Here is an 18,185-nt window from a genome sequence, read left to right as displayed (position 1 = left end):
CTATCTGAGCGAGACGACCGCTCCCATTGCTCCACCCTCGAGGGCCCGGCACCAATACTTCCATGCTGGAACGAACGCCCGCTCCACCGACTACCATTTTTGAAAGGTATCGTCGGGCCTGCGGGGGGCGGGGGCGTGGGGATGTTCTTGCGTCCATGTTCGGAGGGGGGGGGGCCAGGGGGCAGTTCCAAGATTCTGCAATTCTTGTGGGTTAGTCTATTTCGCCGGCCTGGGGGGGGGGGGAAGGGAGGGTGGGGGAGGCTTATATAAACACTTTTCTGTGGGGATTACTTTGGGGTGCAAAGGGGGTGGGCACACACAAACACATACACAAAATGTACACCATCTCCGAAAGGTTACAAAACAGCCCTCACCAGGTGGGGAGTCACTGAGGTGACAGTGAGGGGAGGGAGAATGAGGAGGGAGGTAACTGTCAGGGGAGGAAGAATGAGGGGAGAGGTGAGTGTGAGGGGACAGAGTTGGAGTGGGGACAGGGGAGGGAAGGGGGGGGGGGGCATGACCAAGGGGGAAGAGGATGAGTGACTGAGGTAAATGAGCAAGGGGGAGGGAGGGTAAAGAATCTGACTCAGCCACTGCAACACGTGGCAGGGGTCCGCTAGTACAGGTATAAGAGAAATAGCAAGGGAAATTTGCAGCTGTTTTTCACAATCTTTAGGTAGTCCCCCCAACATTAGATATGTCTATATAGCTATGGCCAGAAAAGCACTATTTAAGCAGGTACTGAGTTTGCCAAAGAGAGGGTGCAAGAAATGGAGTCGGCTAACATTTTCTGTCTAAGAATAATCCCCAGACTGGGAGTAAGATGGCAGCATGGCTGAAGTCACACTTACCTGCTGCTCTTGAGCTTGCATTTCTCCTTTCATTTCTTTCTGTTTATGATGCTCTCCAAGCGAAAAGAAACTTTTCCCTCCAGAATCCTCCCTTTCTTCAGACCATCAAGTTATTACATCTTACATGACTTCCCTAGCAGGGAGCTGAGTCCGGTTTACCTCATGGCAAGGGAGAGCCACGTTTGTCTACTGAGGCGGCATCCCTGAACTCCCATCAACGATTCCCTCCAGCTCAGAGAGGTGCCACTTGTAGCAATCCTGCAGCGCACAGCAATAATGTGACTGGTTTGACCACGGTGGAGGGGATAGCTGCAAGTTTGGCACCTGTACTGCAGGGCTCACCTCTTTTCTCGGAAGACAGTGGCAAGGGGGCTATGGCTGTCTCTTCCCTCTCTTCTATGGCCAGTTCAAGTGGAAGTGATAGATGAGTCAGCCTAGTTGTGTTTGTCCCCGGGGAACAGATCATCGCCAGTGGTGAGTCGTACACGATTCCACCTCATCCAGACGTAGTGCCACTAGATTCCTTTTGGGACTTGGAGGCTGGATTTGGGAAATCTCTAAATTCCTTCAATATTAAAATTGATCAAGGTATTAGGGGAAACCCCTTATGTGAACTTAAAGAAGTAATTTCAGGTTTTCCACTTGATCAAATACCATCTGTGAATACTTGTTTTTCCATTCCTAAGAGGACTTCTGTTTTTTGCAAAATACCAATGTCTAATTTCCTAATTTGACTAACTTTCTTCTGTGGAAGTTTTTGATTGTTGTACTCTTTTGGTTTCATTTATTTCCTCTTTAGGTTCGAGTAAAGCCATGCAAAATTACTTCAGAAATTTTTCTTTCCAATTTTATGGTCAATCTGTTAAGGATTTTTCCTGACCTTGCTCAAGCTACTCAATTTAGAAGGAAGGACTTTCTTGCCTTCAGACAGGAAACCATATCTTTAGGTTTCTCTTTCATACTTCGTTATCCATGCAAATGTGTTATCATAGTAATGAATGTTTCATTTTTTCTAACCTAAACAACTGAAAGCTTTTTTTGGAATCCCAAAGAACCATAACCTCCTCCCCAGGGATATCTATATTTAATTTTCTGTTAGTTTTATAACTGTTAATGCCATTTCCTATATTAAGTTCTTTATAATTCTCTCAATGTTTCTGCTCCTGTCTTCAAAATTGTACTGCTTGGGTTTGGATGACAGTATTATTTGTATTACTTTAATAGTGTATTAAAAAGACACTTGGTAGTTTTCTATTCTGGATTCCATATATTTCTATGACAAAGTAACATTTTTGTTTTGTATTTTTGAAAATCTATAAATAAAATCTATATAAAAAAATAATCCCAGACCTGCTGGAAAGGAGAATTAGGCACTGAATGTAAAATCTGGGGATTTTGCTTTGCTCTGCCATGCAACACTTTCTGGCTATGTGTCCTACATTTCTATATCAAAAGCAAATACTACAAAACTTAGTTTTCACTGAGTTTTAGGAACTGGTTCAGGCACCCTGTCCGGATGCCTAAAGTGGCTATAACTCCATCTCTCTCTCTACTGGAATGTGTTTTTCTCCGCTCTTCCCGGTTATTTCTATAATTGTAATGGGTTCCCTATTACGTTCCACTTCATACTGAGAGGGTACTGGTATTGGGGTTTCAGGCAGAGGGCATGCAGCTCTGAAAGGGTCCCAAAGAAAAGTTAACTCCTCTTCTTGGGTACGTAACTGTCTATTTAGGAGTGAAATTTCAGATTTCAAAGCCTCTATTATTAGCTTCTCAGTCAAATTGGTCTCATGCTCCCATTGTATAATTCCTCCTCATTCCACTGTCATCTGAAAACTGGGCTGTGGACAACTTTTCCTGCTTCAGTTTATCTCAGTTTTCTTACTTTAGTTTACGTCAGTGTACTGAAAATTTGGGATCATGATTTCATAGCGTCTAGTAATAGCCACATCGCTGTCTGTTTTTTCCTATCCTAGAGACTGTGGAGTTTATATACTTACAGGCTGATGCAATAACCTGTGCATTAAGCACCTGTGTGCTGAAATTTAGTGCAGTTTTAACACACAGGTTTGTTTTTTTTTTAACTCCCATTGCGGTAAGCTAATGCTATGCTAATGCATAGGGAGTTAAAATGTGCATATATCAAGTTTAAATGTGCGGTCAGTACAGGTTAAACACACATTTTAACTCAGGTGGGGAGGGGCTGAATGGGAGAGAGCATATAGTAACATCTTTTATTGTGTTCCTAATTTAGGAGCATATATTTTGTTGTGCTACTAATTTAGGTGCATGTCTCTCTTTTGTTGTCTTGTTGTATGCCTAACTTAAGAGCATGTGTTTCTTGTGCTCCTAATTTAGGAGCATAATTTTTTTTGTGATTCTAGCTGGCTATCTGGCCACAGTTAAACTTAAAAAATAAATGCACTTTCGAGGTTCTGCTGCTTGTCTTCCTGGGTACGAGAGGAGCCCCGCAGCAGATCCAGCGTTAGAAACATTACTCCACATCTGACCAGGAGTAACATTTCTAGAGTTAAGCCAGTGCACCTCTCTGCATTGGAAAGGAATACTTTAATGCCCTCATTTCCATGGAATTTCTATGTGAGGGTGCTGAGCTGAGTGCACATTTTCAAATGCACATTTGTGTAGGCAAAACTCCTTCTGAATTTGGAGTAATGTTTACTTGCACAAAATGTGCGTTTTAACTGTGGATAAAACCGTGTGTTCAGCTGAATGCACTTTATTGCATTTGTCTGTAAGTAACTATCTTCCACCTCAGAAAACAAATTTAAGTCTGCTGTGACAGAAGGACCTCTTGCTTTTTTTTTCCCCCCACATACTGCTGCAATTTCTTGAAATAATTTCCCTTGGGTTCTACTTTTTACTTCTGATGTAAGAGTTTCCTTACTATCCTTTTAAACCTCGATGTATGACACCTTTCGAGAACACATGATACCAAAATTAAATACACAATATTCTGTACCCAATATATTTTCTTATATACTATCCTAAGTTTTGCAGACTACAAGAAAAAATTCAACAACACATACTACAAACGAAACAAAACAAAAAACCCCCACAAATCTGTTCTTCACACTAAACTATCAAGAAATACGCAAATACACAAAAGTGCAAGCTGACATAGATCTCAACTCAGGGATACCATCCTCCGTCACCAAATTTGTTACAGGTTCCTGTGGTTTACACAAAAATAGTTTAGGGGACATCTAAGAGGGCCATAATCACAATGCACTCACCCTTCAGGGACAATAACCACAAATTGATCCCAGGAAGTTAGTATTTTGTAGCTCAGTTATGATGATACTGCAATAAGAAATAAGTATATAGGTAATAACAATAATACAATGTAACACACCACACGCAGGGGCATAGTGTGTTCCTCAGTTCATCTGGGTGGCTTCTTTTCTTCTCCTCTCTGGCTGTCTCAGTCCTTTTACTTATGCTGTGTCGCTGAGAAGGGAGCCCAGCACACAGCAGTGCCTGCCGGGTATCAGAGGTGAGTTAAAACTATAACTACAGGAATGTACTAGCTGTACCTATGTCTGCAAGCAGGAGGCAGCTATTCTGTGGGGAATGTTTAACTTTCAACCTGATACCTTCAGTAGTTGCAATTATGTGAAGTGTGTCTTTATGAGGCTCTGAGTTTATCAAAGGGCAGCCAGACTCATGCTAAATTCTTTTATAGCCTGTCTTTTACTTGTTTTGTTTCCCCACAAAACAATGCCACTTTGAAGATATCTGGTTAAGTGGCAAGCTATCCTGTCACACAAGGCCAGATAATTTTAGACCTAACTGGCTACATTCAAATGTAGAATGTTAGATTTCAAAGTTATCCGGATAAATTTAACTGTGGATATTCAGCGAAACATTTATTCTGCTGAATATCCATGACAGCCGGATAACTTGTCTGCTGGCCACCTTACAGAATATTACCTCATATAATTGTGGATCACATGGATTTAGATATGAATTCTCAGACTTTCAAAAATTAAAAAGTGCTGTAGGACCCTGCCTTATTTCTTTTCCTCCTGGGGTGTCTAATCAAAATCAACCTCTGTTTATTACACAAGATGAAACATGTAAAAACTAATTAAGAAATTATAAATATTTTTTTAAAACTCAGAATTTAGTTCAAGAACATTTAATCATGCGCTATGAGGGGATAGAAACCCCAGGTGACAAGGAACAATGTAATTCAACTATAAAATTAACGAAACAAAGATACCATCACAGAAGGAAAAATTAACAGACCTATTTCTAATCACAGAGGTCACTTAGGATTTAGGCAAAGTCACAGTCCAAAGAAAGACTGGAATGGAATAAATGGCAAGTGAAACTCCAATAAATCACAACCAAAATACTCGATCCTGCATAAATAGGGTGGCAAAGACTTGAAAGGTGATTTACGTCTAGCCATGTGCTCAAAAGAGCTGTGCAGATACATACAGTATATATTGTGCTGGTTCACCATCAGATGAGAACCCACTAAGCATACTCTGACAGAAGCCTGTTTGAAACTTACTGCTAAAGCAGTGGGTTTATGTTATATATATATATATATATATATATATATATATATATATGTATGTATAGTAATAATAATACAATGTAACCCATTCTTATGTAAAGCTGCCAAGCACAGGTGGGTACAGTGAATTCCTCAGTTCATCTGGATGGCTTCTTCTTTCTTCTCTTCTCTCTGGCTGTCTCAGTCCTTTTACTTATGCTGTGTAAATCTTTCTCTAGATATCTCTATATCTATCTATAGCTATATCTATATCTCGAGTATATGGGCTGGAAAAATACTAGTCATCTGGGTGCTCTAGTTACTGAATTTTGGTTCATGGCACCTAGTGCTACCTCAAGAGAAATTTCTGCTAGCAGCTCAGCCTCCACCCCAATGCCACTGCAATGCATGTAGGAGTGGTGGCCCGAGCCAACCCCTGCCACTGGCCACACGGAGGAACCAGAATTGAAGGAGAGGGGAAGGAGATGCTAAAAAAAAAAAAAAAAAAAAAGAGGCTGTACAAAAGAGAAATCAAAAGCAAAGAAAATAAATACGAGAAAGAAAAAATAAGCCAAAAAGACAAGAAAAAAAAATATTTTAAGGAAAATAAATGCCAGAGGAAAAAAAGGTCAATTATACTGGGTTGGGGGAGGGAGAAATTTTATCTGGCTCATTCTTAAAATATTGAGCTGGGGCATATATATAGATGTATCTATATACCAATACATTTCTAATTTAAAAATGCATTTATTTTAAACTGCAGCCTGTGCTTCAGCCTTCTACCTAGTTTCAGGCTTCTATCCATGCACTGGTTTCCTCTAAGTTTATCCTTTGTGGTTTGGGGATTACTTTGTTTTGCATTTGGTTTTCTGATTCGTCAGATTCTAGTCAAGTTTTTAAACTTCTCTAATCTTTCAGGTTTATTTTATGCCTGTTTCACTTTACTGCAATTCATCCTCCCTTCATTTATGTACCATTTAATGTATATATTGTATATTTTATTTTACTGTAAGGTACCCTAGGTAAGGATGTCATATGAAGTCTACAATTAAACTATACTACTCACCTTCTGAAAAGCCAACAGTATTGAACAAGAGATGCACATAAACAGCACCACTAAGAACTGGAGAACTTTTTCTTAGATCTGTTATAGTGCAGATCTGAAACATCGTGGTCTCTAAGCTAGAATCACTATGCTTCATCTCGTCATCTGATTACTGCAGGACAGAGTATAGACCACCTGAAGCCTGATGCAGTAAACATACAGTAAATCTGTCAAAAATAAAAGCTGGCAACAAACAAGCAAACTGGTAATAAAACAGGAGGCAAACTTGCAAAATTTGCAACTGTAATATGTGTGTGTGTGTGTACTTCTCTAGGGATGCACATTTTAACCAACTTGGCTATTTTGGCTTCTGACCCTCCAAAATAACTGGGGGTCAAAAATAATCTGATGGACCAAAGTCACTTCAGTGACAAATTTAGCTATTCAAGTAAGATTGAATTCCTGAGGACATTAACAAGCATCTTCAACAATTACTAAACTGTAGCAATTAGGTTAAGGTACATCATGAATGGATAATTTCCTAGCCAGCTATGAATATCAGATCAGGAATCCTTTGCCATATGCTACAAAGTGCAATTAACTCTTTAGAAGTCTTTCTTTAGCTGTCGTCATCCGTCAGGAATATTTTGGCAATGTAGTGAAATCATTTTACAAGGTTTCTCATGATACTCAGCGAAGACCCTCGGTATCCAGATCCAAAATGGTTCCAATGGTTCATGTAATGGAAAAGCTGATAGAGCTTGAGGCGTTTCTCAAAGCCTGGAGCTTTAGGGATTTTGCTGTGGTAGGCAGAGTAAAAGGTGCTTCCAAATCCACCAAACATCCCCGCTATCCCTAGCTCATACTCTGAATGGCCGTAGAAGGAAGCCGGGTCGAAGATGATTGGGCCGATGTCGTCCTCAGCTACATTCCCTCCCCAGAGGTCTCCATGTAGAAGCGCTGGGACTATCTCTATGTCCTTGAACATCTCGGGAATCTTCATCTGAGGAAACAAGAATAAGTGAGCAATGGGATTTCTATATTCAAATATTATGGCCCTTAAAAAAAAATGCATTTATTAAAGCATTTTTACTGATACTTTTATTTACATCCGAGAACAAGAATTAGTAGACTTATCTAAAGGAGCTGTGTTTTTCAGTTAGCATAAACTAACCAGCAGTTGTGTAGCGCACGTGCACATGTCAAAAACAAAAAGAGAAAAAAAGGAAAAGTGAACCTTCTGCAGGAGAACATTTGCTGAAAAAACTGCATATTATCTTGCTTCCAGTAATAATTATGAACAGAAACACCAATCAGTCAGAAAGCCACGGCAGAGCAGGTGACCAAGCAGTCTTGTTGAAATTGGCCTAACAGCTAATACATTACTATGGTTGAGTCATATCTAAAAAATAGACATTATAGGTTAAAATAGGCAACTTTGAATCCGAATCCATTGATCTGGCTCAGGGCGCTCCCCAAGGATCCTCACTATCATCGACTCTGTTCAATATATATATATATATGCTGCCACTCTGCAAGCTATTAACTGGCCTAGGGCTCACACTCTTCATTTACGCGGATGATGTGCAAATCCTAATCCCCATCTCTGAGTCCACAGCTAAAGCCCTCAAACTTTGGGAGGTCTACCTTTCTGCCATCAACCAACTTTTAACGCAAGTGAGTTTATCCCTAAATACCTCCAAAACAGAGCTTCTAACAATTTGTCACAAACTAAATGATAAAGTCTTATCTGATATTAATTCTAATCAAATCAAATACCCCATTTTGCAGGAGGTGAGAGATCTAGGTGTCATACTTGACAGTGAACTAAACTTTAAAAAATTCATAAGTACAACCATAAAAGATTGCTACTATAAATTACATGTACAAAAAAATTAAGACCTCTCCTTCATCAGACTGATTTTAGAACTGTTCTTCAGGCATTAATCTTTTCCAAAGTTGATTATTGTAACACTATGCTATTAGGACTTCCAGTATCTACATTTATAGACTTCTTCAACTTTTACAAAACGCCACCGCCAGAGTCCTTACCAACACTTGAAGAAATGACCACATTACCCCGATTCTGAAAGATCTACACTGGCTTCCAATATCGCACAGAATACTCTTTAAGAGCCTAACACTAATCCACAAAACATTATATAATCAAAATGTAGAATGGCTCAATGCCTCCCTTCATTTCCAAACCCCGCAAAGAACCACCCGCTCTGCCAGCAATGGGACCTTACCAATATCTTCACCCAAATTAGCACACCTCACTTCCATTCGGGATCGAGCACTATCTCTGGCAGGTCCTAAAATTTGGAACGCCATACCACAAGAATTGAGACTTGAGCCTAACTCACATACTTTTAAAAAAAACTTAAAGACCTGGCTGTTCCAGCAAGCTTACTCAATTTTCACCTACATTGACATTCAAGCCTTAAGCAGAGTCTTTTTATATATTTAATAGTTTTAATCTGTTTATGTTTAAGTTTTGTGTTAGCATTTCATGTTTTATCGTTACTTTTACGCTTATTTTTAGTGCAAGTTAATTAACTGCTTTTATATTTTAGATGTAACTTTGTAACCTATTTTATTATTGTGCTTTATATATTTTATTGTAAACCGCTGTGATGTCCCAACAAACGTCAGTAAGAAAAGCAAATAAATACATAAATACAGTGGAACCCCTTTCTTAACCCAGCCAAGAGTTAGAAGCAGAGGAAAGAGCGAAAATTCTGCTTTATTCCTCAACTTTGGGTTTGCAATTAGTTACTAATTGGGCTTGCCAGCACAGCTCGGTGGTTAAAGAAGAGTACACAGAGAGAGAGATCTGGAAACCCAGGCTAGAATCACACTTCTCCTATTCAGTATGATATTGTAAAAGCCACTTGACCTTCTCAAGATTCAGACTAGAGGGACATTTTCTGCTGTGAATTCAAGGAGCTTATTGGCCAGCCTTTAAAACTGCTCCCCTAGCCGAATGCATTACTTTTTAAACTCAAGTAAATGGTGAGAGAGTTCATCTTGAAGAAGGCTCGTTGCTACTGCTTGGAGCAGCCACTATGTGCAAATAGCAACAGCAGAACAGTCAGTGATATCATAAGACCATTTGTTTCCTAAGACAGGTAGGGTTTTGTGAGTTTATGCTCTCAGCAGTAGTAGAAAGAGCTCTTGGCTGGCTCACCATCTGCTTGGGTCTAAAACCTATTCAGCCAGGGGAGTGTAGCTTTACCTGCCTTCAAGTCTGACATTTAGTTCATCTCAGATTGCACTAAGTAAATATATAAATCACTACAAAAATAAATACATCCTATTTTCCTAATCAATTACACAGTACTGTATAGACGTACTAAGTATGCACAACAGAGAGTCTTCTCTAGTTGGAAATGATCAAATATTTGTCTGATTTCATTTTCATTCTGCAGCCTACTGTAAGGAGATACCAGAAGTTGTATTACTGTATGCAGCCAAATATAAATACTCACAAGATGGACACTGACTTCACATGATGGATACTGACATGTATTTCAGCAGAATACAAAGATGAGGAACTTTGGTCAGAATAACAATATGTGACTAAATTATCTGATTTGTTTAACTGAGGAATACAGCTTCTCTCCGCAAACACTGATTTAACACGCAGCCCAGATGTATGTGTTAGGTACATGTCCCAAATTGCATGGAAACAAGAACAGCAATCAGATGAGCTTATCAGGCAGGTGAACTGCTGAGACCAGGTCAGCTCTCTGGTCCAAATGTCATCCTGGTCAGGAACTGCCACAAGGCAGAAGCGTAACCCCACCCCCCAATGGGAAAGGGGGGCTAGAGGTCTGAAATGAAGGAGGGACACCTTTTTCAGGCTCCTGTTGACAATGCATGAGCTCTTACATATGCATGTTCTGCCTGTTAAAAGCAGCAGGGAAGAGGGCTCAGAAGGAGGCCGTAAGAAGTCTATTCACACGAGCAGACACCACCGCCCAAGACATCACCCCTGCCCATCCCTGCGACGAAACAGAAGAACTCCTGTGTCCTGGAAATTGCTCATAAAGTCCTGCCTGTTACCTTGCTGCTTGTGTTTGAACCTGTCTTTTCTTCTCTAGAGCTCATCCAAGCCTCCTGAGCCAAACAAGCAACAGGGGCTAAGAACACATTCTCCCTTCAGCAGAGACTGCCTCCAAGAATCCCTGCCATAAAGACAGCTTCAGGGTGAAACTGAAGGTAATCTTCTAAGTTATGGGGGGTAGTTAGCTAGCTACATGTAATAATATACACTGAGCAAGTCAAAGTCTCTGATATGATTGCCCTTGAGTTCATTAATGATGCAGTGTTTTACTCAGTATAAGCTTGTGCTGTGTTAAGGTCTGTAGAGGCATGTGCTGTCTACCTTATTCTAACTGGTGAGCCTGAAATGTCTGACCAATAAAAGTCTGATTCTGAGACAGAGTGTCCTTTTCTGAAATGCTCAGATCGCATACAGATGAGTGAATAAGTGGTCAGTTTTTGTAGGGCTGCCCCTCCCCCAGAGACAGGGAGAGACAAGAGGCAGTCCATAAATTACAGAATACCCTTAATTTCCTACACTACAGTAACAGAAGCAAATACTGAGGGCAGATCTGGATTTATAAGCAATGAGGGGAAAGATTTCTACCTGTTAAGTAGGTTTATTTGTGTTTAAACCATAGATAGCCCAGACCTGTGGGATAATGTTCTCCACCAGTAGATGGAGACAGAACAAAGATTAGGGAGAAGAGCCTCTGTTTCTATATATGCTGCTAGTACTACCATTAAACATTTAAATAACACTACAAGATACTGTACATATAAACTTAAAAGACTATCCCTGCTCCATGGAGCTTATACTCTAGTCAAGACACACAGATAAGACAAGACAAATAAGAGGTCGAGAATGTGGGAAATGGAAGTAGTGGACTAAATGTTTGGAATTATTTGTTCTGGAGAAAATGTTTAGCGGAGGGCTAGCACTGGAGAGAGGAAGCATAAGGGAATGATTAGGAAGCAAAGAAAAGAAGAAATTTTGACTATTGATCTTGACTTCTTAGTAATTTCCTAGAATAATTATGTACTAGAATTACTATATTTAATTCTCTACCTTCTAAAATTCCTAAGTAAGAATTAACCTTTTAAGCTATGGTAACCAGAAAAATCTACTTCCTTTAACTTCTAACTCAAGATGTACTGCCAGAGAATAGAAAGCCTTCTGCCTGAAGTTATTGCTCCATCTGCCATCTGACTACTCTGCAGTTACAAATTTATTATTTTTAGAAACTGCAAGCACTTTAATATATGTATCTTGCCCTGAGGAAGGCAAACGAAACGTGAATTGCATTGGATTGAACATGATGTGAACACCGTGTGCAGTTTCATAAACTAGTCAATTAAGGTAAGTTTACCTCTACCATTACGTTTTTTGCACTATTGCACTGAATTCTGTATGCTCATCACTTTACTTTAAAATTCCTAGAAAAAAAAAAAGTGGATAACAAGATTGTTTGAGACCAGTGATTAAAACTGTTATAGCAATAGAGCACTCAGTGACTTTAAGCAAGAGTTACACTTCTTTCAAGTGTTTGATCTGTTATGTTTTGATGAAGGTCTCTTTCCTCACTTAACTCCTTTTGGTGGTTCATTTTTTAATATATCACCCCTTATAAATACATACAGCAAAATAGACTGACAGAGACTTGTAAAAGAAATGTCATAGCATCATCAATAAAAAAGATAAAAATATCTTGCCATCAAATAATTCAGTAGCAGCCACTGGTTAACTAAACTATATCAAATGGATTAGCTAACTGTTCAAATAAAAAGAGTTTTCAGAGCCTTCTTAAAGGAGTACATTCCAGTAAGCATAGCTGTTCAGGAACAGTATGCCACAAAGAGGGACCAGCAACTGAAAAGCCCCTCTCATGGGTCTTTACCAAAACAAATCAGATTATGAAGAGGGCACTTCAAGAAACCCACATTGGGTTTAGTAACATAAAGTGGCATTTACCAGGTGGATGACTTGTACATTAATACTTAAGAATAAGCATAATAATTTTGTATTTCATACACAAAAGTACTGGCAGCGAATGTAAGGCAAAGAGAACTGAATATTAATTGTTCTTGTATATCAGTACCAGTTAAAATGCATGTGGCAACATTTTGTTCTATTTGTAAGGCACGGCGAGAAAAGCCATATAATCCCACCTTCTACCCCCCCTCCCCCCCAGTGGGGGGTAAGAAGGAGTGGGTGACAGGAGTACATGGTGAGTATATTTCATTCCTGGCGAGTACATACCACCTCCTACTACCCTGATACAACATTCTCCTCTATCCCCTCCTCTGAACCCAAAAGCAATCCTCTCTCCTCCTCCATGCAATCCCTCACTCTCTCTTTTTCTCTGGACCCTGCAGCCTTCTCACCTTCCACTCCTCTCCTTTCCCCCTTGCAGTCATCTCTTCCTCACTCCATTTCCTTATTCTCTCCCTCTCACGCTTTCCTCCTTCCCTCACTTATTCTCTCTCCTCCTCACTCCCGTTTCTCCCCCTCCACCTCCCGCAGGCTTATCACTCTCCTCCCAGAGCCAGATGTCTCCTTCCCTCAATTCCTGGGCCCAGACACTTCCACTGACTCCTCCAAGGACACTTCTGTTGCCTTCTACTCCCTAAGTATACCACCTACCCCTACTCCCGTATCCTCACTGGGGATGAAGACTCTTCTGTTGCCTCTCTCTACGCCTAGGCCCATAAGGATGTTCTGTTGCCTCCTACGCCCTAGGCCATCTCACTGATCCCGAAAATGCACATTTTCAAAACTCTGAAAACAACTAAGCAAGCATTTAGGTTTTGCAAAGATACACACAAATGGTAAAATTTTACAGACACAGAAGCCAACATCTAAACTTTGCAAAGAAACAAAAGCATGTAAAGATTTAAAATTTGGAAATCAGCAAAACATTTCCTTTTTTTTTTTCCCTTAAACTTGCCTCTATATGCTGCTGGATACAGAATAAAACCAAAGGTAAGAGAGACAGATACTGTTCTGATTTATTATATGATTACGTACATTTTTAATGTGAAAAATGCTTGGACCTACATACATAGAGAGCGACTGCTCTTCCTAATTTCTGTCATCTTCATCTGCTGTATCCCATAGGTTGGGCTATTCTAGGTGAAACTCCTGAGAAACTGAAAGACATTAACGTCCACTTCAGGTTACACAAAGAGAACAGTAAAAGTCCTGCTAGTTACAGCAGAGCAGGACTGGCAAGTGGGATGTATCCTTAGCAGCGTGGGTGAGAACTGGGCAGAATGGATGGAACTGTTCTTTTCTGCAGTCATCTACTATATTAGTAAGTACCATTGTTAGCATAATCACGTTGCTGCCCTCTTCAGACTGCATTATTGCTTTACATAGATCTGTGTGAGGCAGGCATGCAGTCTAATAAGGATCAGTACCGAAGTGCTCTAATTTGATCATAATGGGAAGAACCTAAGAGGAATTTTCAAAAGAAATTTAGTTCTAACATCTCCAAAGGCTTGAAAGAGATTTCAGAAAAAATAAATCAATGATGCATTTAACTGACAGCCAAATCTGTTTTTCCTCGTCTTCCTGCTTTAATAGTTTTCATGCAATTCAAATTTGATGTTATAGATTGTTCTTCACATTAATAATATTTTGAATTTATATATTGCCTTTGATTCTACTTTAGAAACAGATATGTAGCTACTTCTGGGAAGAAAGGTCTCACAACATGTTTTATGGCACCTGGAGAGAGACGAGAAGGAACCACACTCTTATAATATTACCACTGAATAAACAGAGACATAGAAAGATGCAGTGACTTGTCCAAAGCCACAAAGTCGCTGGCAGAGTAGATTTAGTACTAAGCAGGGAGATACAGGGACTTGGCCAAAACTATGCACGGCAGAGGGGAATCTCAGACTTCTGACCACAATTCAATGTTCTAAGCCCTAAGGCACACCTCCTCCAACAACCAAGAAATCTGGGCACATCACATCCAAATCTCAATGCAGTACTGAAAACATGTGTATTAAAGGGGGGGCATGCTTCTAATTTTAGTCCAAACACTCAAGAAAAAAACCTCCCTATGAAGCTACTTAACATTTCAGCAATTCTAACCCAAAAATTTTAAGTTTGAAAATGGGGCTTCCAATAGCTTAAGTAATTTCCCCGGCAGCGTCATCTTGGGTGTGCTGCCTGGGTCCCACGGTGATTCATTTCTATACTTAGGACCCCTGAAAGCTATGGAAGTACAAGAAAAAAAAAATCAATATGAGAGTCTGTTAAAGATGTCGAAATTCAAGAATGAGGGGCTGTTTAACATAAATATTGTTATTTATGTGAGCTATACTTAGAATAAAGTATATTCCCCATCAAGTATATCCAAGTGGAATTTTTTGCTGTTTCAGTCTTAGGGCAGAACGTGATCCCGTCACACACAGCATAGAACGAGCTTGTTTTCCCAAAGTACATAAATGCAATGCCAATTTCTTGCTTCCTTCAAAGGCTCTGAACGTAAAAGTAAATGGTTTCCCTCACCTGGAGCTGAGACCATAGCTCTTGTGCCTCCCGGTCCCCCGACCCCTTCTCAATCATATCCATCTGGGGCTGGATCCTCTGCCTGGTGTAGAAAGTGACCCAGTCACTTTGCCAATCATTCACCTGCAGCAGGAAGAGCAAATTTACTCTCCCAAGTTTCAACAGCACCATGAAAAGACAAGAATGGCAAACAGATCAGAGGCCTCATAGCTCCATGTGTAACATGACAACGTCTGACCATAGACAAGTGTAAATAAAGGGATATAACCTTGACAACAACAAAAACAATGTAATCCATAAACTTATCTAGCTTAAAAAAATTCTATGCATCAATAGAGAAATGTAGTTAAATTATTTTCTAGCAAAAACATCATTTATAACATAGAACTACTACATCAAAGTATTGACAATTATATAACTATTTACCAAATGAAATAGTTCCATATAAAATAAATCAATATCAGTCCCAAATACCCAGAGTTGAAGTTCCCATCTCATTTGTTTATAACTTCTGATGTTAGATGTGAACTAAGAGTCCCAGAAGTATGTGTGAGACTTGTCCAGAAAGCCCCACAAGGGTCACATGATGTTAGGCTAAAGAGGAAGTCAGATCCTGTAGAGTCCGGCAATAGCTGCTAAATAAGTTGATTTTCCAACTGAAGCTGAAGCTGGAAAAATTTGCCTACAGAATTGGGGGCTGAGCCCAGGTCATCATTTGAATGAGACAGATAAAAACAGAACAGAGAGTGACCAGGTAAGATCACAGGATCTGGATTCTCACAGCAAGAAATGAATACCAGAAGTCATTAGGTGTTGAGCCTCACAACACGCGGTTCAGAAATACACGCACAAGTACTTAGTTTGTAAACAGTGTACACTCAACTTTCATGTTTTTCTACCTCCTATTCAAGTTATGGAAATGAAATCACACGTGTCTTTTGTCCGCAGCTTTTGGATGGGGGTCAGAGTGAACTAGTGAAGATGTTGGCAAACTGGTGATTAAAAGCATGCGTACAAGTATTTTAATAAATGGAGTATGCGCAGACGTTATACCTGCCTCCGCACAAACTGGGGGTAATATCCTGCATAAAATATATACACTTAGGTGCACAAACTGTTCAGATCCCTGCATTAAAATATGTGCTCATAGTGACACATACATGTCTACTTTTGGAGCGGAGATATACAGTATTTTATATACTGCCCCCACACAGTTTATAAAACCCCGCCCTCTTTTTTACCCACAAAGAAACACACAAGAAATGTATTTATTTATTTAGAGGTCTTGTAAACCATCGTTCCAAGTGAAAATCACTAGTACACCAGGGTGCATGACATTAACATTCATAAGTGTTAGAGAACACTGAGTACATCAATAACATACAGCATTATTAGTTACCGGGCAATGGTAAGCGTATTCGGGTGGTAGCTTGGGAGGGAATTAGGGGGAGAGAAGGGGGTATAAGGGTGAAAATGGGAAGAGAGTTAGGGTGAGAAAGTAATCATTCAATCAGTTTGTATTGAGTTGTATGCATTTTGGAACCGCCCTGTTTTCATCTCTTGTTTGAATTTCTTCTTGTCAGCTGTGGTTCTTAGTTCTTCTGGCATGGTGTTCCAAAGTTCAGGACCTGCTATAGATATTGCCCTCTCTCTTGTTTGCGACAGGTGGGAGGTTTGTAATGTAGGGAGAGAGAGGAGACCTTTATTTTGTGATCTCAGTGTTTGTTGGGGTTTGTGTTTTTTAAGTGGTATTCCAAGCAGATCATTATTATTTAGGTTAATGATATTGAATATGATGGTTAATGTTTTATATTGGATTCTAGATTGAATCGGTAGCCAGTGTAGTGCTTTCAATGTAGGAGTAATGTGATCGTATTTCCTGGCTCCAGACAACCGTCTTGCAGCTGCATTTTGCAGAAGTTGTAGTGGTTTTATTTGACAAACAGGAAAACCAAGGAGCAGAGAGTTGCAATAGTCAAGGGGTTGAAAACATTAGTGGTTGTAGAACAGTTCTGAAGTCTGTAGTAGTTAGTAAAGGTTTCAGGCAGCTTAGTATCTGCAGCTTGGGCCGGATTTTATCAGTTACTGATATGCCTTTTCATTATGTTTTTTCAACTAGTGTACAGCATAAAGCTGAAAGTTGTGCGTACACTGCTTACAAAATAAATACTGCTATGTGGTTTTTTTTCTACACCCCACCCTCTTTTTTACCCACATAGAAATACACAAGAACTGGTATCTATGCGCGTACTTACCACCTGAAAATTGTCTTCCTATGCACCAACAGATATATGCACGTATATCCTGATTTTTACTCACACAAACCCTGCAATACTCTTTAAAATTTGACTCCTTAAAACAGGCATCACACTATCCAAAGGAATAATATAAGGATATACAGTCCCTGAAGAGAGTTGCGGAGTCAGATTGGAGAATTGTGTTTTAACATGGCTAAAATCCACTTTGGGGAGTGGAAGGCACATAAAAGGCTACCTAGAGCCCTTCCCTCAGGAGCACCTCCGAGAGCTATTATTGCACTAGGTTTTTTTTATTCAGAGACAAACCTGTTAATTATGAATCTTGCAAGGAAAAAGTGTTAACTTTCCATCAAGTCTGCAAAAATAGCAGTTATTCTCAGATTTTTCTGTGGAAGTACACAACAATGTGAAACCAAATTAATGAAGCAAAAAGCCAGCTGTGAAAGCTGAAAGCACATGATGTCAAGCAAGCTAAGACAGAGAACGAGAGACAAGAGCAAACCCTCTGAAAAAGCGTTTGAAGGCAGAAGAAATCGATAATGAACCCTCAAGGACAACTGGTGAAAGACATTTCCCAGAATGTATTAGTGGTATTGGATGACAGACAAGCAATTATAATCATCACTGGATGAGATTAAGGAAAGAGTGAAGAATCATGCAGTGAAAATTGCCAAATAGACCATTAGGGTGGCAGCACAGGAAATAATTTCAGAGCAATATATCCAATACAACTAACTGAATTATAAAAGGAGAATTTAGGCCTAAGCAATGGCATGTGGTCAGGGCCTTCAAGGGATTCAGTGAATCCTCAACCCTAATAGATTTCCCTTTTTTTTTTTTTTTTTTTTTTTAATATTTCAGCTATTAGTTTGCTTCTCAATATTGTGCTCTGAGGGGACAAGGCCTAGGCCTGGGGTGTCCAGCTTGTATCTCA

The 18,185-nt window shown here is 39.7% G+C and overlaps 2 protein-coding genes and 1 long non-coding RNA gene across 6 annotated transcripts in view; 1 reads left to right on the top strand and 2 right to left on the bottom strand.

The window, feature by feature from the left end:
* LOC115090776 (ketosamine-3-kinase-like) overlaps positions 1-4,519 on the bottom strand; it is a 120,067-nt gene extending 115,548 nt beyond the window's left edge. The window contains exon 1 of one of the 2 annotated variants that reach the window (XM_029600277.1): positions 4,106-4,519. The gene's annotated coding sequence lies outside the window, so the exon portion shown is untranslated. The remainder of the gene's footprint in view (positions 1-4,105) is intronic. The other variant, XM_029600276.1, reaches the window with a different exon arrangement.
* Positions 4,520-4,999: 480 nt separating this feature from the next.
* LOC115090774 (ketosamine-3-kinase-like) overlaps positions 5,000-18,185 on the bottom strand; it is a 54,202-nt gene continuing 41,016 nt past the window's right edge. For 2 of the 3 annotated variants that reach the window (XM_029600271.1, XM_029600273.1), the window contains exons 5-6: positions 14,994-15,116; positions 5,000-7,424 (exon numbers count right to left, since the gene is read on the bottom strand). In XM_029600271.1, the coding sequence (XP_029456131.1) occupies positions 7,086-7,424; positions 14,994-15,116 (462 nt within the window). In that variant the 3' untranslated portion in view covers positions 5,000-7,085. The remainder of the gene's footprint in view (positions 7,425-14,993; positions 15,117-18,185) is intronic. The other variant, XM_029600272.1, reaches the window with a different exon arrangement.
* Positions 10,557-14,221, top strand: LOC115090775. Its single transcript, XR_003856503.1, has 5 exons — positions 10,557-10,645; positions 11,711-11,828; positions 13,439-13,451; positions 13,587-13,707; positions 14,143-14,221. It is a non-coding gene; the product is annotated as an uncharacterized LOC115090775 (long non-coding RNA).

This window comes from Rhinatrema bivittatum, chromosome 4 (genome assembly GCF_901001135.1).
Source record: "Rhinatrema bivittatum chromosome 4, aRhiBiv1.1, whole genome shotgun sequence".
NCBI lineage: Eukaryota > Metazoa > Chordata > Amphibia > Gymnophiona > Rhinatrematidae > Rhinatrema > Rhinatrema bivittatum.
Note: the sequence above shows the minus strand (reverse complement) of the source record. Positions and strands in the feature narration are given on the sequence as shown.